At 43.4% G+C, this 21,724-nt stretch overlaps 2 protein-coding genes across 3 annotated transcripts in view; one reads left to right on the top strand and one right to left on the bottom strand.

Moving 5' to 3' along the window:
• The window catches only part of pcxb (pyruvate carboxylase b), a 249,637-nt gene that overhangs the window by 158,321 nt on the left and 69,592 nt on the right, over positions 1-21,724 (top strand). The gene's annotated exons all lie outside the window — the stretch shown is intronic.
• Positions 1-21,724, bottom strand: part of LOC118300097 (leucine-rich repeat and fibronectin type-III domain-containing protein 4) — a 35,774-nt gene that overhangs the window by 12,833 nt on the left and 1,217 nt on the right. Inside the window, exons 2-7 of the mRNA XM_035624174.2 lie at positions 20,995-21,724; positions 5,988-6,599; positions 5,706-5,868; positions 3,891-4,061; positions 2,125-2,286; positions 851-1,585 (exon numbers count right to left, since the gene is read on the bottom strand). The exon at positions 20,995-21,724 is cut by the window's right edge and continues 104 nt beyond it. Coding sequence (XP_035480067.1) covers positions 851-1,585; positions 2,125-2,286; positions 3,891-4,061; positions 5,706-5,868; positions 5,988-6,573 — 1,817 coding nt within the window. The 5' untranslated portion in view covers positions 6,574-6,599; positions 20,995-21,724. The remainder of the gene's footprint in view (positions 1-850; positions 1,586-2,124; positions 2,287-3,890; positions 4,062-5,705; positions 5,869-5,987; positions 6,600-20,994) is intronic.

Here is a 21,724-nt window from a genome sequence, read left to right on the forward strand (position 1 = left end):
TCAACCACACACCAGTGTTTTTTCCAAACATATAGCCTAAATGTACAAGGTAGGGTGTAGCGTGGGTCTCTTGAATAATTTGTGCTAACAAGAAAATGTCGCAGCCCTTAACCTCAAAGCTGGTCTTCATAAATGTTTGATTATTTTTTCCTGCCTCTGAGAGAATGGTGGGTAAACATGAACTCTGAAGTGCGAGGGGATCTCATTTTAAATACAAAGTGACAGGGCTCACTGAAGATTTAAATGTTACATCAAATTAAAAATGACATGTCCCTTCATGTTCCTGTGTTGCTTCAGCAAACCAACCATTAATGCTGGCACATGCCACTGTATGTCACTAAATGTTGCTGTAGATATATTTTCCACATAGTGTCAGTCACTATATTCTCGCCTCTGGAAGTTACGGCACACACGTTAGTAAATCTCCAATCTCTCCGCCCTCGAAATCCTCTTTATTCCCTCAATATGTATACACTTGTCCTCCCAATCTACTCTCATCCACATGCACTGACTATTCACCTGTTGAGTTTCGTGTCATACAGTGGATGGTAAATTATTATCTACCTTCCCCCCTGTACCCCTTCATCTATCTCCCCATATATCCATCCCTTGAGCAAACCACTCGTCCGTGTAAAGAAGGAGCATTTGCGCGAGTGTGTCGTTCTGTTTTTGCTCGAAAGCAGGCAGGAAGACACTGACAGATAACCTGTCGTTGCATAAAGAGAAGAAGACACTAACCAATACCTATTGGCAAGTAACTAAGCTACTGTAAAAGTGAGATTCCAGATGCAGAGCAGCGGCCATTATTTACAGCGAGTAAAGTTTGTTATAGCGAGAACGTTTAACTGACCTGTAGATGAGGGTATCATCGGCAGTGCAGTTGTACTGTATCTGATACATCCAGACAACGTAAGCTGCAGACAAACTCCCCAAATCCCACCGGACCTGAGCTGAGGTTGACGTAACCCCTTGTACTCCAACCATCCTCCCTTCCTCCTCGTCTCCCTCGTCATCCTCCATGCTCCCACCATCAGCTCGCTCTCCTTCGGTGGCCCTGCCGCCGTCACCGTCTTCATCCTCCCCTCCACCTCTTCTTCCATTCTCCACCTCGCCTCCACGTCCTACGCCATTGTTAATCCCTCCATTTTTCCCTGTACTGATATCCGAGGATCCCGGATCAGTCCGTAAAATCCCATTGGTCACGTTCCTGTTGTTCTTGGTGTTCACGTTGTTATTCCCTGTGTTTCCACCTACTCCTCCCCGGTGAGGCAGGGGGATTATTTTCAGGTCCACAGTAGCAGTGGCTTCGCCTGCTGCATTTATTGCAATACAGGTGTATGCTCCGTCGTCCCGGGCAACTGTTACTAAGATATCCAAGGTCCCATTACTGAAGGAACTGGTCCGGGATGTGTTTGCAATGATGCGGTCGTCTGGGGAAACCCAGTGGACTACTGGCTCAGGGTCACCGATGGCACGGCACTTTAGTGTGGCTCGCTGACCCTCCAGGACCCACAGCTTGTGGGTGTGACGGGTGATGAGAGGTGGCTCACATGTAAACTCCTCTTCAGGAATGGACCAGAAATACCTGAGTGATAAAGGGAGGGAAGAGGAATGAAGCCAATGAGAAAGAGATGGAGAGCAGAATCACCTTTTGTTTTATCACTCTGAGGTGGGTTTGGCAGATTAATGTGGTACGTTAATCTAAAGATCTGTGTGCTCTTGTCTATAAATTTAAGAGCAAAGCTCAGTAACGCACAACAGTCTGAACAACCGCTCTGCAGAAAACAAGATTAAGCAAAGAGTTTTAAATGGTGAAAGTGATTTGAGCGAGAGATTTCTTTTTGACTAGAGGTTTAGACTAGAATTAGTCTGGGAGAGAGATGCAGGGAGCAGAATGTGATAGTCTGAGGAGTCGGAATAATTGCCGCAGATACTGTGTATCACGCCACTGTCCTTGAAACAATCCTACCCCATACATTTTGCTCCTGTATTACTCTTGCAAATATGATCATCCAAGTGATAAAATGAGACCATTAATTTAATATGCGCTCAGAGACAAAGTTCAGAAACATGAACGAATGATTTTGAATTGTACTTAAACATTGAACAGTTGGTGAGGTTTACCTTGCGGCCAGGTGAGCAGGTGTGGCACATGTCTCCATGTCGTCTCCACGGATAAGCCGCCGTAACCATAGCAGCTCGCAGTTGCAGTGCAGCGGGTTGCCCCCAAAATTTAGACTTATGACAGCATTGTAGGGGGTGGGACTGATTGCACCAGTTTGGGACCTACAGATGGTTAGAAAAGGAATTTAAATGATATATTTTTAACCATTCTGTCTTGTAGATAACTAATCAATAGATAACTGAACCAGTTTGAAAGTTCAATAAGCTTGTTTGTATTTTCAACATGTTTGCCCCAGGCAATGTTTAGCTTCTTGGTCCCTTTTTCTACTGTTTTGGGAAATTGCTACATTTTCCTCCTTTTTTTCATTTGAACTTTAAAGGAGATGGGTTTTTATTGCTCATTATTTAAGGATTTAAAGGGGTCTGAAGCAACAAATATTCTGCTGTTGAGTGAGGTCTTGGCCTCGGCAAGTTAACACAAGCTTGCTGCTTAAAATGAGAGAAAAGGATGATTTGAAAAAGATCCCCACCAGGCGGTTACTACCCAACACTTAGGAGTGCAGTTACAATCATGTTAAAGCTCGCCTGCGCACATCGAAATTGGAATGATTTGCAAATATCACAGATTTTCTATTTTTCTAAGCAGGTTTCTGAAAGATTGTCAAAGTCTTGCAAAAATAAGTGAATGAATTTATGTAATAATTTGACCTTAGATTTCAACTTGCTTTTGACGGCAGGCCAACACAAAAACATGTCTTGCTGATTATTGGTTGTCATACTGCGGCGGTACGAGCTTTCAACTTTAAATATATTTACTTGACAAGTCAAAATAAAATCTAACACCTCGCCAGTTTGCTTGAAAGCAATACAATGTACCTTTTGCTGAGCAACAGAAGCCTCTGCAGCTAATTCATTCTGCTGGGCTCAGAGTCTGAGTGGTTTAGCAGTTTTCATATACATAAAACAAAGCCTATCAATAGCTTGAATGGAGCTCTGACTGCACAGTCCCATCCACTGAACTAAAACACAGCCGAAACGGTGTGTAAATTCTCACGATCACTACTGGAAGTGCAGGAAGCCAAACTCTGTTTGGCATTCTAGAAATTTTAAAAGTGTCCTTACTGAATTTCCGAGAGGAATGCTGGTTTTAAATGACATGTGAGGTCTTTTTACCAATCCACATTACAACATACATTTTTGGAACTTGCTGGGCCTGATTCTGGCAGTTAAAGTCGTTGACTAACTAACTTATTATAAGTCTATGTAGCATCAACATGATTTAAAAAATGTTTTTGTGAAAACCATGATTGTACCATAAGATGACCTACTCTACCTCCGCCGGTAGACTCTGCTTGTTTTTTTAAAGTAATGTGATTACAAAGATCTGGTGTGCCAGCCGTAGGAGCACTATTTTAGGGACAAATGAACACTATGGTGGTCATGCTTGGCGATTTTGAGTGAAACAGAACAAGAACCTGTGACTTGATATCCTCCACCATACCTGCTGTCTCTTATGTTCCAGTCAGCTGACTGGTAAAATTGAAAGAGTTTATCGTGGTGCCTTGATACTGTTATTAAATGGCAAATAAATATTGAATGAAGTGAATGAAAATGGAACAGACTATTTTGACCCTCGTGCTGTTGCCCTGTGTGTCTGCCACAGAGCCACCAAAGTGTTTTTTCTAACAGAGGCGCTCTGGCACAATGTCATGCACCAAAGAATATGTCCACTAAGCCACTTCTTGGGGACGAAGCTGAAGAGTTACCTTGCAAAGAGTGGATCAGGAGGCAGCGTCCGGAGCCTGTTGGAGGTCATATCCAGTCTCGCCAGCTTATACAGCTCTCCGAAGACGCCTTCCGCTATGTGGTCAATCAGGTTATGATCCAAGTTCAAAGTGTGCAAACTGGCCATGTTTTGAATGGACTCCCATGGGACCCTAGTAGGAATAAAACAGAGGAAAATTAACTTTGAGTGTGAGACTCATTATATTATTAAGCTGTGTGCATAAATTGAGCTTTTATTCTTGTACAGGAGTAGAGAGCAGAGAATAAGTAATGTAATATAGAATAAGTAATGCCAGCTTTGAAGACTGCAGTGGAAAACTGACGAGTGTGAACTCTGAAACCAGGACACATGCGAAGCAATGCATGTATTTTGGGAGGCGTTGTTAAAGTTATACTATTGATTTCATCTTTTGATCTGTATTTATTCAGTTCACTGCAGTGTTTGCCTTTTTTTATGAACAATGTATATTTGACATAAGTATACATTTGCTTTTCGTCATCTTCAAGACACTGTTGTTCTCTCAGCACATGAGAGAACGTCACACGCTAGTAGGTCGTTTTTCAAGGATCATTTTGTGTAGTGAATTGAACAGATTCTTTTTATCACTTATTAACTGCAACAAACAGCAGATGGCCTGTTTCTTTTTAATACAGTTGTATATCTATAATATGAAATGATTTGAGGGGAAATACTACACATGATGAGCATGACGTGTGATATTTGATAGGATCATTTTCATTCTGTAATCAAATTCATTTAAAAAAAGGCCTGGATATACAATATGAGTCTGATGTAGGCATAGCAGAAGGGGAGAGTTTGCCTAAAACAGTTCATAACAACTTTTAGATTTAACAGAAAGTTAATCACGTGACATCAGTTCAGGTTCAAGAGTTGCTGTGTAAAACTTTGCTTATAACCATTATGTGAACAAAGCTGCAGGTGCCCCTCAGTTTTTCCAAACAATTAAATTTCACAAGCGGGGCCTCCCCACCTAGATAAGCTCCGACCCCAGTTCAAAAGAGTTCCCATTTGACACGATCTGTCTCTACTTCTGAGCGTTTCTAACCGCGATAAGTAAGAATGTGCCATACAGGCCCACTTTAATTGTTTTTCGTTGAGTCTCGCGAGTAATGCATATCAAAGGGCAAACAGCATTTTCTAATGTATGTATCATTAAAACTCAGTTCTCATGGCGAGGTGGAGGTTGGAGAGAGGCCAGGCAGCTCCCGTAGAGGAGACAAATGAAACATTTTAATCAGAACTGACAGCCAAAAGCTGCTGAATTCATCAACGCAGTGGGACACTATGAAAAGGAGAATTAGGGCATTGATGGAGAATGTAATCATTGTTCTGACTTATTAAGTGTCTCCATTGTCCTAGATTGAGATGACTTTAATACAGTGCACTAAAGTATGAATGATATAGAATAGCTATAGTGATACAAACTCATACACAGTGGAGTAAGCTGAGGTTTGGCCTGATTAAATTTCAACAAAATCAAATTCAAAGGGAATTGGGACCTCAATGAAACTGATTCACTTAATTTTTTCTTGAGCTTTTATAACCCTCTCCCAGCCTCAGCAGTTTGAGCTAGTTTGTGTTCATTGTGTTTGCTGACTCTCGTTGGATCACACAAGGCATTTCCACTGTGAAAGTTTTCTCCTGCAGCATACTTGAGACTGAGACCAAAGCATAGGAAACCTCCCGAGTGTTAAAATGAGTTTCTGTTTGACAAAGCAGAACAGGTCAGGACGAGTGAGGGGGGTGGCTGATCAGAACAGAGGCAAAAGCTTACCTCCTGAGGTTGTTGTAGGACATGTCGAGGTCTTCCAGTGTGAGCAGGAAGTCATCAAAGGCCTGGACAGAGACTTTTATCAGCTGGTTGTTGTTGACGATCAAATGCTGCAGATTGACCAGACCTGCGAGGTCCCTGGGTCCAAGTATTGTCAGGCGATTCCCTAGATGCACAAATAGAACCATCAAGTGTTATCTTTTCTGTTAAATTGCAACAATTAATTTGATTCAACATATGTAAGTAGTTTAGGTCAGGACCGCAGTAATTACTGTTCCAGCTCACCATCCAGGTGCAGGGAGCGCAAACTCTCCAGGTCAGCAAAGGCCATTGGTCGAATCAGGTGGATGGTGTTCCTCGACAGAGTCAAATCAACCAAGCCACTCATGTTGACAAAGTCAATCCCGCCCACCTCCGTGATGAAGTTGTCAGCCAGTCGCAGCTCGACGGTACGCCGGTCAACGTGCGGCGGGACGAACAGAAGTCCCTTGTCGGCACAGAGTGTGCTGAGCGACTCTGAAAGGTTTCGACACACGCAGTGAAAGGGACAGGCCGAGACCACGCCCCACGTCTCCCCTGCTCCAATCAGGGAAGGCAGCAGGCAGCATGTGACCAGAGTCAGCCAGTGAAATGCCGGGAAAGGAACCAAGCCAAGAAGGGTTCGTTTCGCGGCCCTGGGGCAAGCGCAGTGGACGCGGTGGGATGAGGATGGCAAAGATGAGACGACAAGTGGGGTGAGGAGAGAGAGAGAGAGGATGAATGGAGGGAAAAGGGAGGGAAAGGTGGAACACCGTGCCCTTTGTTCGGGGAGGGTGTGTGAGTGGGGCAGTTGTCTTTGTCTGCAGGGATTGAGGGTTGGGGGGACAGGCATGGTAGAACGCCTGGCTATCCACAGACCTGGAGAGAGAGAAAGAGGGAAAAGTTTCAGAAAAAGAGCAACTTGTTCCTTGGTCAGATGTCTGAAGTGTGTCTCTGTGTCTGGTTTCCTGTATTCCACCTACTCTGACTAGACAGAGCTGGAACCAGAGCCTTTTCTGCACTTGTGTGGACCAAGGCCTCCTCTTAGATGAGCACCACTCTGCGCTAATGCCCACTTGGTGCTTTATAGCAGGAAAAAAATCCATCTTGAAAAAACAGTTGATGTCCCTGCTGCACATACTTTCTCAATGTACCTCTTACATATACACTTGCCAAGCACAAGTGCCCTGTATACCTCTTCACCACCACATCTCATTGCCTAGCAACAACCTCCCAAAAGACCGAAAAAACAGCCAGTCCCCATAGTAACAGTTACCTAGAAACCTGTAAGAGCGGATTAGACAAGTGTTCTATCATAGGAGCCTTTCTTAAGACAGTGTGTGTCAGGGAATCCAATTGGGTCACCAGCCTGTCAGCCTCGATTCCACAGCTACACTCATGTCCAGCAATGTAGGTCTCGGTAGGCTTAGTGGAATACAACACGTAGAAGGGTCCCATTGTAATCTCAGACATGAAATCTCCCAGTGCTTTGTCACACATACGTTCCTAAATACAGCTACCGTGACAATCAGGTATAGAGATGAGTCACTGCCACTGATTGGCATGCATAATAGTTGTCATAGCAACTGTAACCTAGATACAGTGGATTGACAGGGAGTGTTGATAAGTCACAGCCGCGGTGACTAGAGAGAGGATACGGGATGAGACGGTGACTCACAGACTACACTGAAGAAAGGCAGGTGTTTTTTTTTATGTGGAGCAATCTGGAGACTTGTGAAGTGCAGTAGTGGTGATTATATAGTGATATACAATGAATGCAACCTAACACTGTGCAAAACGACCAGACATAAACTTCTATCATGCGGAAGTAAAGTGGTGGCTCAATATTCTCCATTACAAACTCCAGATTTGCTCTTTCTGTGTGAAACCAGAAGAGGGTTTAGCATCTAGTTCAGATATTGAAGCAGTGTCGATATCAAAGATCAGGGGTTTCCGGTGCCATTTTGCATTCTCCTCCTCACTACACGGTTTGCTCTGGTCTACTTCTGAAATGTGAGCTCTATATTAGTCCAGGCTACACTGTCCCATTTTTGAACCCTTCAGTCTACATTGAAGAGATAAAGAAACCAAGTGCTTGAAATGAGGATACATTTGATCTCGGGCTCCTACATGTTCTCACAGTTTAAGCAAAGAGAAGGATGGAAATAAGATGAATCCCTCTTAGATGACGGGAATAGATTACATATGGATTACTCTAGGCTCCAGTGAATTGCATCATTGCACTTCCTTAATGTCATGCATTTCCTTTTGAAACGGGATGTTTGGGTGGAACTTTAAACCAATGTGCTATTAGTTAAGGGGAGAAATGCAGTTAGTTTGATTTGAAAGCGTGGGAAGAAAGACGTGCGCGCACGCTCATTCATGGAAGCTTCGAATAGGCTACAATGCCTGAAACCGGAATCCACTGCATTTGCTTATTGTAACTTTACTCGAAATACTTAGGGAGCTGTTCTCTCCTCAGTCCCCTTTTCCAACCAAACCTAAAGTGTGTGTGTGTGTGTGTGTGTGTGTGTGTGTGTGTATGTGTATGTGTGTGTGTGTGTGTGTGTGTGTGTGTGTGTGTGTGTGTGTGTGTGTGTGTGTGTGTGTGTGTGTGTGTGTGTGTGTGTGTGTGTGTGTGTGTGTGTTGGGGGGGACAGCAAAGTCATGAATGCCTGCAGTGACGGCCAGTCCCCAGGGCAGTTGATGTTGGAAGTGGAGTGTGGAGGCGTGCATATTAAAATGTGAAAATACCATTTAAAAATGTGTGTAGTGCCAGCTGGTCCCCGAAAAGTCCTCACATCAACTGTTGTTGTAGAGGCAGCACGGTACATCAGTCCAGGCTCTACCAGCTTACCCCCGCACTCTGCTAATGCTCGCTGCTCAGACAGCTTACTCTACCCGCAGCACGCTGAATGTCAATACATTCACGCACTCCCCTGTTGCGCCCCGCTCCTTCATTCAACCTTTATCTTTGCTGCACTCCCACCTTCCTTAAATTCCTTTGCTCCTTTACTCAGCTGCTGTCCCTCATTCTCACTGTCCTAATAACTCACTGTCCTGGTCTGTCTTTATTTATTTTTTTCACCACCCCTCTCCCTGTCTCCCTGTGAAGACCTTCACATCCTCTCCTTGTGTCATGTCAACCCACATCTTCATCCTCCCTCCACAGCGCCGCTCTTACCTACCTCTCCTCTTCTTCCTCTTTCTCTACCACTAAGGGGTGTTCTTTGTTTCCTTGCCATCCATCCTCTCTATCTGCAGTGATTTCTATCTCTCTCTATCCCGTCTCTCCATCCGTGCTCACCTTCCGTCTCATAACCCTTTACGCCCCTGGCTGCTCTGTAAATTTCCGCATTTTCTTTCTGCATGTCTCTCGTTCCGTCTCTTTCTTTCTCTCTGTCATGTCTGCCCTTGAGGCAACCTGAGAACGACAATGTTATCAGTCACAGCTCTACCTCACCACCTTCTCTCCTTTTTTTTCTCCCCTCCGCCTCCTCTGCCTCTCCCTTAGTGTCTTCTCTCTGTATCGCTTGCTGAGTCTGCTGCCCTCCGTATCTCTTTTCCTTTTTCTGCTTCTACTTTCCATCACAAACTACTCACACAACACACACTCAGATCCTCACTCAGATTTTCTTCTGTCCTCTGCCGTTTCTCAGACACGTTGCCTCGTTGCTTTTTCTTTCCTCCCTCACCTCCTTCATTTATCTTACTCTCTCACCCATCCTTCCTGTCTGCTCCTTACCCATCTGCTTCATCTCTTCATTTTCCCATCATTTTTTGTTTACCTCACTTCTCCTCCTCCTATCATTTTTCTACATCCCTGAAATCTTTCTTCTTTCTATTCTGCATCTCCCTCTTCCCTTAATCTCCTGGTCTTTCTCTATTTGGGAGAAGATCTCATTTGCAACTAGAGCATTGCAGTATTGAAGTTTTCTGACGCACACACAAAGTTGGGTGTAACCAATCTATCCACTTACTGATTGATCGGACCATAAAGCTGGATAACACTCTGTCCCATTCACACTCTTCCTGCTCTTTCTTTTGCTCTCTGTACCCTCCTGCATGTTCATTTTCCCCTATCCTATTTAAAAGTGGGGGTTTTTTCACATGGTTTTGTAAGTCAGATTTTCTCTTGCTAAGTTTTTGCAAAGATCTCTCTTTACCTCGCTCTTTTGCTCATTTGTGTTCTGCTGCAACAGTAGAATTTCGTAGCTGCAGATGCTTTTTTCTTACACAGTACAATGCAGCGTCCAGGTGCAGTACTGTATGTGTTTGAATGTGTATATTAAGTGTACGGTGTACAAATATACAGGTTCCACTGTATATGGTGATATATAGCCTTCGTTGCTTGTCAAGTGTGTGCATGAACGTTCCTGTGTGCGAATTAATGTGACATTTTTCCTGCAGACCTCACATGCTCAAGAGTTTGTTGCTGAATTTGCAGAAGGGAACACACACACACACACACGCAGACACACACACACGCAGACACAATTCCTCGCTCTCTTGATCACACAAAGCAAGATGCAGGCATCACAGTGCAGCAATAAGGCTGGAACCCTTTTGGTATCAAATCTGCTTGACACTTTTTGTAAAGTAAAGAATAAATGGTCAGTCAATAAAATGGATGATGGAGATTTAAAAAGATCACGGGACAACAAAAGAGATGATTAAGGAGTGAGGTCAAACTTTAAGAATATCCCATGAGTGTTTGGACAAGTGTACCATATGGCTTTGTTTCGTTTCTTCTTTGTTGTTGTGTGTTTAACTTTTGTCCATTCTATTTTTGGGAAGTCTTTCCCTACACAACCCTGCATGAACCCACAACCCTCCAGAGAGCAGGAAACACACGGGTGGGAAAAGCAGAAATGCTGCATGAACTAGGAGCGCGAAAACAAGGGCTAAAAGCATCTCTGGAAGGCACTACTCAGTGTACCCCCAGTGTCGGAGCGCGGCTCAGAGCTGCGAGGCTGAACCTAACCTCACCCTAACTTCCAAAAGTTTCCGTTTGAACACCCACCACAGCCTGAGGAGGGTGCAACCTCTTTTTCTGGGACTAAATATGACGCTGCAAATAGATTTAAAATGATAAATGTCCGGTAACAGTGTTTTCTGGAGATTCCTTTGAACCTCACCTGAACCTGTGCAATTAAGAAAAGTGTCATGCGGGTCTTAAAAGCTTGAATGTCTCTGTTGGGAAGTGTCTTTGTTAGTTAGACCTATTGAACTTTAAGGCTTAGGTTCCTCTTTGGTCTTTAATACTCTGTAGGATTTTATAAATCTCAGGCCCTCTCGGATGTCTACCACTATTACTATTCCTAAACTGCGAGTGTACGTATTTGCATGTATGATTCCAAATCTGAATTTTGGCCGACTGTATGTATTTGTGCATCTACTCTGGCACGCGCAAATGCCATTAGTCCATAATCGACTTAGGGAATGTTGCAGTGTTTATAAACAAGGGGATTTGTATTAGCCCTCAAAAGCCACTTATCACAAGCTGAGTAATCCACAGATCTGATTGGAGTGTGGATAGGTGCTCCACAAGGCTTCAGTCAAAATCACTGACAGCAGGTCACCAGCGGCAGCATGGCGAGTCTGATGTCGGATGCAAGGTTGAAGATAAAAAATGAATGAGAATATAGAAAGTGATGTCATTTGAGTATCAATACATACGGATTTGCTCCGCGAGCAGCTCTGCTGCGTTGTTTTATCTGAAAATACACATGAGCTCTGCTGGCACAAATGCAGCGATCAAATATGGAGGCAGCCTTTCACACACACACACACACACACACACACACACACACACACACACACACACACTAAGAAATTATTTCGGCCACAAGGCCTTGTAAGCATGCATTCTTACTCATAAGCTAGGCCTTCAATATTAGGTGAGCATTTGCACACAGAAACAACTGAGAGCATACCAAAACACTCTTCCCACACAATCATAATTATAGGGAGGCCAACACACACACACTCTCTCTCTCTAGGCAAGGAACAAAAGAACGCCCACATAGCCTCTTCGTGCGGCAGTCGTGTGTATTGTAAGCCCACTCATCCTTTGGATACTATCACTTCTCTGTCATTCCTCTGTCATATTCTTTGCTTTTTAAGCATCCAGGATGTATAGAAAGCAGGGAGAGGGGTAACGGTATTGGTTATGAAAACAAACAATAAATGAGGGCTGCAAAGAAAGGCTAACTGCATGAAGTGCAGTGAGGGGGAGAGAGAAACAGAGCAGCGAGTGCAGAAGATGGAGGAGGGATGGGCGTAAGATTTGAGGAAAATGAGGCTGAGCAGTGTTCGGAGCTGAGGAGTGAACTAGATGGAGGAAAGAGCTGGAGTTTGAGGAAGATGGAAAGTCAGAGCTATGAAGAGTCTGTGTGTATGAATGTGTGTCGTTAAGCGGCTGGGCTGAGAAATATGTAAAGGCGATAAACGGGTGAAGGCCGCCATCCATCACTGTCAGAGAGAGGAATGAGAGAGAGGAGAGTGAATTTGATTAGGGAAACAGAGAGCTGTGTTAAAAATGAGTTTGTGAGGCATCACTATCATGATGGTGGGGGAGGAGAGAGAGGGAGACACGGTTGAAGGATGGAAGGTAAAGGTGATGAGGTAAGGAGTGAGAAAAGAAGGGCAGAGGTCAGTGATCGAGAGAAAGATTGCCTGGGGACATATAACATGATGTTTCAACTTATATATAGACATTCTGCTTTGATCAGGGATCAGAAGTCAAAAGTTTGAGTTAGATGTGAGATAATGAGGAGCTCTCCCTGACAAGTGTGATGGTGAAACCTGATCCCCACTGTTGTACTGACACAGACATGATGAGTGTTGATTGTCACCTAAACACAAACTGTTATCAAGGACTACAAGCAAATCAGAAAGGAGCTGGTCAAAGAATGAGGAATAAGAGTTAGACAATATATATAGATATATCTATACATATCTATAGAGATATATAAAGATATTTGTTAAGAATTGTGTAATATTTCACAGTTCAATGGCAGACAAATTTCAAATGATGTTTGACACCTCTTTTTTAACGGGCCAGACACAAGAAGCTGTAATCCTCTTAAGTGTGTGACTCTCATTTTTTTTTTTAGTTTTGCAGTTTTCTGTTGTGGTTATTGCTTTACGGTCACTGGTGGAAAGAGCTTGCATAACCCCTGAGGTAAATAGTCAGAGTGAAAGAAGGGAAATGGGGAAAAAAGATTAAGAAAACTGGAGCCTATTGTCTTTAAAATAAAAGAACAGCAGTCTCCACACAGTTGGCCTCCAAAATAATACAGATCCATTGAAATACTCCTCATCTAATTCCTCCCAAAGCCTGTGTTATGTTTGAGAGAGAAAAAAACTAATAGTCTGTGTGTGTGTGATAATTATGATTATTCTTGGAACATTGCAGTCAGATATTTTAAAAATGTTGCTGTTTTTTTTTTCTCTTTACACGCAGAAAAACCTCCACCTATGGTCTTTTGTAAGAGGCCTTTGTAAAGACCTTGTCTTTGTCTCACTGCTGCACATTTCACAGCTCTTGCATGAAGCCCATAGAACACTTGGTGATTCTTTACAACAGTCTGCAAATCCAGCGTTTTAGTGGAAAACTGAATGTTTTTAGAGAGGAGTGAAACTGTGATGGGGCTTTTGGCTACAGCACCTTATCTTAAGTACGTTTTTTAAATTATCTTTAATCTTTTCACATGGCAACACTTCAGAGAAAGAACGAAAGCCACTCTGCTGTTTGGAATAAAAACATTATAATATTGGTAGAGGCTTTGAAGTATGGCTTTTTAAAGGCTGACACACTCTGCATCTACTTGGCACAGATAAGAAAACCCCGTCTTTAATGAACTCCAAAAGCTTTGTTCATAATTGAAGTTGGAAAAGCCATAAAAAGTTTACGCAGAGTTTCTCTCTGCGTAAAAACTGCTGCAAGTGACAGATATTCTGGGAAAACCAGCGACAGAGTTAAACCTCTGTTCTGATTTACCACAGGCTGTGAATTGATGAACCGTGAAGTCTTGTGAAATGGTGGACAAGCAAATCTCAAGCAGCGAACCATGGCATTAAGTAGGCCCTTGCTCTCATCCGCCTTATGAGGGGAGTCGAATTTTGTACTTGATGTCACAGCTCACATCACTGTTCCCTTAGTTGGCCATTTTTGTGTCCCCTGGTACCTCATCCTTATTTTTCTTAAATCATTTGGAGACTTTGAGGTCACTAGTATCAAAGTCGAGTATCATAGAAGTACAGACGAGTAGCTGTCCAACTATTCTCTTGCAAAAAGTATCTGGTAGCAAATGGTGGCCAAGTAATTTCATTTAAGTAAAGTTGCAGGTATCAAGATAAAAATCGCCAACAACAATCTAACTACCAAGAGAATAACTAGCTTTAGAGACCTTTCCACCATCTATGACCTAACAGCTCTTGACAGTTTCCTTAGTAGGTCTCTAACAGTGTTGTGTTATATCTGTGGCAGCCATTTTCCCACTCCTTGCTGAGTTTTTGTAATTCTGTTTCCTCCCACTGGATAGCCTGCATGACTGCACAGCTCGGGGATTACATTTTCTGGGAGGTAAATTGAATTGGCAAACAACGGAGGTGACTGATTTTCTTTGGCACTTCTTTGGCACTTCATTGGCACAGGTCGTGCCGTTGAAGCAGTCTTTACACGATCTGTTAGGAAGTGGTTATTTGGATTTTCAAGTTTTCACTAATATCTAGCCTTAAACAGCTTGAGGATCAGTATTTGTGGCCACATTTGTACGGCCCCAGCTTTTTCTTTTTTTTTTTCACTTCCTATCGTAGCCTTTTTCTTGTCTGCAATGCAGTGTCACTGACTACAAACTAGGACTTCAGCATTATCTGTTGTGAAAGTGCTTCTGTAAACGGCAGCAGCAGTTTCGCTCTATACATCTATAACCGTCCTACAGTTGGATACATCTGAAAAATTGGGAACATCTGGGGCAAACGAGGGACATGGCGCGCTGAAACAGCTCTGGCAGCTCTGTTTCACCGGGATGTCTTCTTACTTAGAGAGGAATCATTTTTCAATGGTGGATAGCTGTCATACTGGTGCCAGAGAGGCAGCTCAATACTGCTCTGTTTGGATGCTCTCTTTCTCCAGATGGCCACATCACAGTGACGTCTGATTAAATTGCATTGTAACATGGTTTGAGATGGAGGCAATAAAAGCCTATAATTAATAGCCGACAGTCTTTGTTTTTGCCACATGCTCATCGTTTGATGCAGATTCTATATTGTGCTGAATGCAATAGGGAAATAAATCTCGCCGTCTGTATGTATTAACATCCTCTCTATACACGCCAGCTTTTCTTTTCAAGGTTTCCCCTCTATTAAATAACATAGACGACATAACCTAAAGTTTGAAATTTTGGAAATGAGCAAGGAAAGTTGCGTATCTGAAATTCTGTTATCTGTCTGAAATGCCCCATTTCAAAATGTCTCTTCACGTTGTCAGTACCATGTATGTTGTTGTCTGCGTGTTTTCATTGAACTCGTATCAGGCTACAATCTTCTGGTGATTACAGATGCGTGTTGACTCCTCCAGATTGCAAATGGAAACTGTTGTGGACTCTGTCCCATTTCTGACAGTCCCGCTTGTAACAGTCTGGAGTGTGTCCCAATACCTGCATCAGCCCGTTTCAAATTGTGTCTGATTGGAAAATGAACGCTGCTTTAATTTTGTAATTATATTCCTCATTCTCATTAAATGTGATGGCGCCATAATCTGCAGTTTGGCTTCTGTTCCAACCATTTGGAGCATCTAATATATTTGAGTCGAGTCTCACTTGACGTTCTCAGACAGAATGATGCTTTAGGATTTGTAAGAATTGCATTTGAAGGGGTTGTGTCTTGTGCTTGCACTCATCAATGAGTAACCTAGAGAAACTTCAACTGCAGTACTTTAGTTTCTAATCCTCACGTTCTCCACACATACACACAAACACGCTTTCTCACTCTGACACTCACAAACTTGCAGTCATACAAATTCAGTTATGCTTACATCCACAAATTTTGCCTTTGCTAGACATGATGCACACTATCATAAGTTTTGCAAAATAACTGACCTGCCACTCACCCTGAACATAATGTGCTTGCAGTTTTCTCCTTCCCATCTCCCACTCCTTCTCACCCTTCGGTTTCTCTCTCCCCCTCCTTCTTCCTCGTCGTTTTCTTCTTCTAGCTAAACCTTTTTCTGCTACATGCAACTAATTCCTTTCTCTCATCATGTTTGTCCCTCACAACCTCATCTGCTTGCTGAGGCTGCCAAATTTTCAGTGGCTGATTGCGTTGTGTGAGCTTGGGCTTTTGTGCACCCGAGAGTACAAGACTTATATATAAACAAAAAGTTTTTAAAATTCACAACAAAAATCGTCGACCAACAACATACAAACCACTCTCCTGACCTTTCGGCATCTCTCGCCCAATCAGAGACCCTGTGGTGCCAATTATACTGGCCCTGAAATGACCGGATGAAGCTTCGGAAAGTGTGTGCGTGCGTGTGCGTGCACGTGCATTCGCAAGTGGCACTTTGATGATTCAGCAGGGTTTCAAGCCTTCTACTGGGAAAGCCTGAGTAAGAGAAGAATTACCCAATCAGCACTCTGCATCCAGCACAGTAGGTCAATGACCTGCCAACCAGGCCTCTGAATCACATTGATATATATATATATATTGATTAATACTATACACAAAAGTCAGACACAAGTGAACTCTGCCCACACTCAAGGTTTTCTTCCCTTTTCTGTTTTTCTTATCCATGTTTATTTTATCCCCCCCCCCCCCCCCCCCCCCCCCCCCCCCCCCCACACTCTCTTGGAAAGAGAGGGCAGGGAGAAGAGGTGCAAGTGTAGTACAAGTGTCCTGGGGGAAAATGATAGATGTGGTGTGGGGATTGGACGAATTCTCAATAATTACTTGGTTGAGGCCTGCTATCAGGCATGTTTGATCACAGAGGCCACTCTCAGCTTAAATGAATCACAAACTGCATTGTAACTCACCACAAAGACATTTGTTTCCTCCCTAATGTGAGACACTAATAAAGGCGAAATAACATTGTGGTCTGAAGGGGAAACCAGTTTCCCTCGAGTGTGTTGATCGGTGTCTCAGGTTCTGAAGCTAGAGATTGCTGATATGGTCAGGGAAGCACTGTGCCTCGCTGTCAGACAGACTATATGTGTTGCAGACGAAGTACAAACCAGTTTTCTTTTGACAGTCATCACCCACGCTGTATTCTGCACCATGATTCACTTGAGCATCCACAACCTACTGCATCTGTTGAGGATCGTTGTAAATACAGACAAACCCAATGACTTTGTAGATGTGGAGTAGTGTTGCCTCGGATGCAAGTATATTTTTGTCGCTGAGGTGTAATGGGACATCTTTGCAAGATGATTGCTCTAATTTTCTAACGTGACGTATCACTGCTTTCCTTAGTGCGCTATAAATATCTCAACCTCTCTGCGGGTTTTTGTTTTTTTTCCACTAAGCAGGTTAGCCAAATAAGTTTAACAAGTACTTTGTTATATTTTATTAGAAATGTTATATCTCGAAAGCAGTTTTGTTACATAGATTCCAACCAGAATTACCAAGAGAATGGGATAATCTTTAACAGATATGTGGGTAACCTCCTCGTCTTAATTTGTGAAAATCCTTACGAGAGCTCAAGGGTTTCTTAAATCAGTATCAGCGCTCAGTACTTGTTAAACCTGCAAATGCCTCAGCTTCCACCTTTCTTCTCCTCTCCTCATCCCTCTTTTCTTCTCCACACTCTTTCATCCCTAATTTCCCCACTTGTGACACTCTCCCTTCCTCTAATCCCCCTTGTCGCCTCACACACACTTTCACATTTGGCTCTTCCCCATGTCCCTCCCCTGTATCTCCCTCCCCAGAACCATCCCTCCGTCTGTCTCCAGCGGTTGCCGTGGTTACAGTTTGTTCTGCTCATCAGGCGCCTGCTGTGCCTAAACAGTCTGTCAACAGTTTAATTACTCACCCTCTCATCCCTCTATCTTTCCTTACTTCTGTACCATGCTTTTGGCTTGTTGCTTTCACCTCAGACTGGGGAGCCTCTCAGTCTCTCCTCTCTGTGACACACTCTTTTTCTCATCTTTCATCATTCTCCACTTTCATTTTCCCTCTTCTTTCTTCCTCTTTGTCATGCCATCCCTCCGTCCACAGCCCTTCTTCAGACTACTGAATGTCTAATTGCTCATCCAATTGAATTGTACTCCATTCATTCACCTAGAGCTCTCTATCCACCACCCCTCCCCCTCAGTGTGCCAGAGCTTTATTAGTTTTTTTTTTTCCTTTTAGACATTGTTATTCCTCTATTCCCTTATCCCCACTCACTCTTATCATCCACCTCTCGAGTGTCATCACTTCCCTGTTCATTCTTCATTACCCAGTCTCTCTCTCCATCCTCCCTGAGTGTTCCTTCATATTTTAAACAGCGAGTCTGGCAATGACTCCTCTTCATCACATATTGTTCCATACCTCTCTGCCCGTCAACTGCCCCTCCCTCCCTCAGCTGTTGACAGACGCCCGGTGTCTCCTCTTTTGATTTTCCCCCTCCTTTTTAACAAAGCAGCCTTTCACTTCTCTCCCTCCACTATATTTCATTCGTTCATCCATCAAGTGCCACCTTTCTGACATTAACCGTGTCTCCTTCGATTCCGGGTTTCAAATCTCCCACTTTCATACAGAGATGACACTGTATTGCTTTCCATTATACAGGTTTTGCTTGTTTACGCTGGACCAAGCGAAGCTGCTTGTGTGTGATATTGCATAGCATGTTGGTGTCTCCAGATATAGCAGCTCTCTCTTATAATGGTGATACCGGCCATTCAGAAACACCATTTTTCCAGAACCAAAAATACAAGTCTTAAAGGATAAGAAATTAATTACCAGTCTCTTTGTCCGCAATCAACTAACTCACTCTTATTTTAAAGGTAGGCCACATTACATGCTTTATTATTCTGTGGCTTAGCAACTGGTCGGTTAGATGAGCTGCAAGTTTTTTTTTGTTATTTCCCTTAAAGAAAAAGTGCCTCCATTCATTAGCCAGTCTGTTCATTCTGGCATGGCTCCTACTTTGAACAGGGAGCATCCCATCTGTTCATCTCTCTTACTGTAGCCTTTGGTAACATCGAGCCACACAGAGTATTAACGAGATAATTGAGAAAATGATCCTTTTTTTTTTCTGACTTTACTTCACGGTTCGAATCAGATGACACTTACCTTCTCTGTATTCTTATGAATAGCAGGAGAGCGAAGCCAATTATCGAATTTTGATTTGACTAATGGATTTCGAAAGGCATCTTTGTTTCACTTTAAAAAGATTCAGTCATCTCTTCAGAATTAGGGCTGCCCCTGTGCTCAGCAAGAATCAAAACTGCTGTAAACGATCAACAGAGCAAATAATGAGCCCTGTCTAGGTTATTAAAAAAAGCTTATTGTTCATAAAAGAAAGTTTCACATGTGGGGCATTGTTTGTTTTTTTTGTCAGATCTTTGTTTCGAGGGTAGGGTAATACATGTTCCTTTAAGGATTCTACCCCCAACCAAGCTGTGCCTCATAATTTCTTTATTACATATTCTATGGGAAACCACATTCACTTTATCTCAGAATAGCTCTGGACTGATATCACTGATCTTTGACAGACTTTGCAGGGTCATGTAAGACTAATTGTAGCCAATGATCCAACCCTATAAAGATATATAATATTGGCCATCTGTCTTTCTAATTATTCCTTCCTCATCTGTCTTTCTATTTTTATCTCTTTGGGTAAATCACCATTCATTTATCTTTCTACCCTGATTGTGCCTCTTTTCTAACCTTTTTATCATCTCGTAACTATCAATCTCCCTTTTTATCTAACTTATAATTTATCATTAAATGAATAAGTTCTTCAGTCTTTTATTCGACGCAGTTTCTTGCCGCTCAAACATTTTATGTCCTTTTTTTCTTTTATATAATATTTATCCCTCCATTTCTCAATATATCTCCTCGTATCCCTCCCTCCTGTTATCTCTCTCTCTCAGCAAAGCTCTTTTGAATTCCATTCTGCTTTTTTACTCATTCTTCCATTCACTTGTCTCTCTTTCACTTCAAGTCAATCACTCCTTCTCACTCTTCCTCGTCTTACTGCAATCCGGTCATCTGACCTCTCTTAGCCCTGAGTGCCCATCACTATGTCGTGTGTCACCCCTCCCTTCCCCTTCTCCCTGTATCTCTTTCCCTCCTCACTTTACCACCTTGCACTTTCCCTCCCCTCCCGTCTCCATTTTCTTTGTCATCGCCCTCTTATCCTCCCATATATCCACTCAGTCAGTCTGATCTCCTGTGTCAGTGTGCCAAATCCGCCTGTTTTTGTATGTGCGCTCAGACGCAGCTTACGTAAAAGGCCTGAAACGATGGGAGGCTGCCACCACCACACAAGCACTCCTAGCATCCGCACACTCTTACCATAGTGCACACGGACACACACTCGCACACACAACACGCCTGGTGAGATTACATAAAGGCGAGGTGATGAAAGCCAAGCTGAGATGCACCTAGTGGGTAATCTGATACAGGACAGCTCTGGCCGACACACCGAGAGAGAGAGAGAGAGAGAGAGAAAGCAGGCTTCTCTGTGTGTGTGTGTGTGTGTGTGTGTGTGTGTGTGTGTGTGTGTGTGTGTGTGTGTGTGTGTGTGTGTGTGTGTGTGTGTGTGTGTGTGTGTGTGTGTGTGTGTGTGTGTGTGTGTGTGTGTGTGTGTGTGTGTGTGTGTGTGTGTGTGTGTGTGTGTGTGTTCTGACATTTGCCTCGCATGTTGTTGTTATGAATGCACATCTGTTCATTATTTATGGGTGCGAGTGTGTGTGTGTATCTGGGAGAACACACAGTTCCCGGTTCAGTGAGTCCTGATGTTCACAGCATTGATGTGCTCAATGATTCAGCATAAGAGAGCTAGCATGCAAACACTGGGCCAATATGGGCCAATTATGCGTGTGTCTTCTGTCGTAGGCCACCCTTTGGGGACACATTTCAGACTCAAAACCATTCAATTCACTTTCCCCAATCGGAAAAAAAGGCAGATTCTTGGGTCAGTGGTTAAGTGTAGGGGATTAGCCGAGTAGTGGTAGTGGTTAGGGTTAAGGTTATTCTTTAGAAAGTCCCCAAAGGTAGGTGTGTGTGTGTGTGTGTGTGTGTGTGTGTGTGTGTGTGTTGTTTGAAACTGCATGGACGTTACCTTTTCCGTCTGTGCGGCTCTATAATCCAAATCAGCTCCACATGTTATCCAGGTGTGTGTGTGTGTGTGTGTGTGTGTGTGTGTGTGTGTTTAGCAGCGATCTCGCCCCAGGTGTTCTCCTCGTGTTGGGCCAGAAGGAGGGGAGGTTTGTGTGTTTGTGCTGAAACCTGTCCTACTCCCCTCCACACACACGCGCCCCCACATACATCAAAAGGAGGCGGATGTGGGTCAGTGTAAAAAAAAAAAAACTGAGTTGCAGAAATTCCAATCCCCCAATATCCTCTTAGGCTTCTATAGATGAAGAAAACCTGGAAAATCCAGAATTACTTGCTCAATCCCGGTGTGGTATTCCGAAATGGAGACCTCGCTTTGAAAAAAATCCAAGAATCCACTTTGCTCAAAATCCTGTTCATGGCTTTCCTGCTATAATTTCCTTGTGGCAGTGTTCGACGTCTGTCTATATGTCAAGCAGTTCAATCAAGGGAGAATAAGAGTCGTGGAGCTGGTGGCGATCTTCACCTCCTCCCACCCTGCCTTCTCTTGCTCCCTCCACCCTCTCTCATACAGCCCTGTCGCTCCTCTTCTAATTTATTCATCTGGCTCCTACCGCTTCATTCTTCTTTCTTCACACACTAAGACTTTTTTATTTTTTACCTCCTCTTTCTCTCATCCCTCACTTCCCAGGGTGATTTCCAGGGCCTGTCTTCACTCCACAGAGTGTGACCCGTCT

The sequence above is a fragment of the Scophthalmus maximus genome, chromosome 2 (assembly GCF_022379125.1).
Source record: "Scophthalmus maximus strain ysfricsl-2021 chromosome 2, ASM2237912v1, whole genome shotgun sequence".
Taxonomy (NCBI): domain Eukaryota; kingdom Metazoa; phylum Chordata; class Actinopteri; order Pleuronectiformes; family Scophthalmidae; genus Scophthalmus; species Scophthalmus maximus.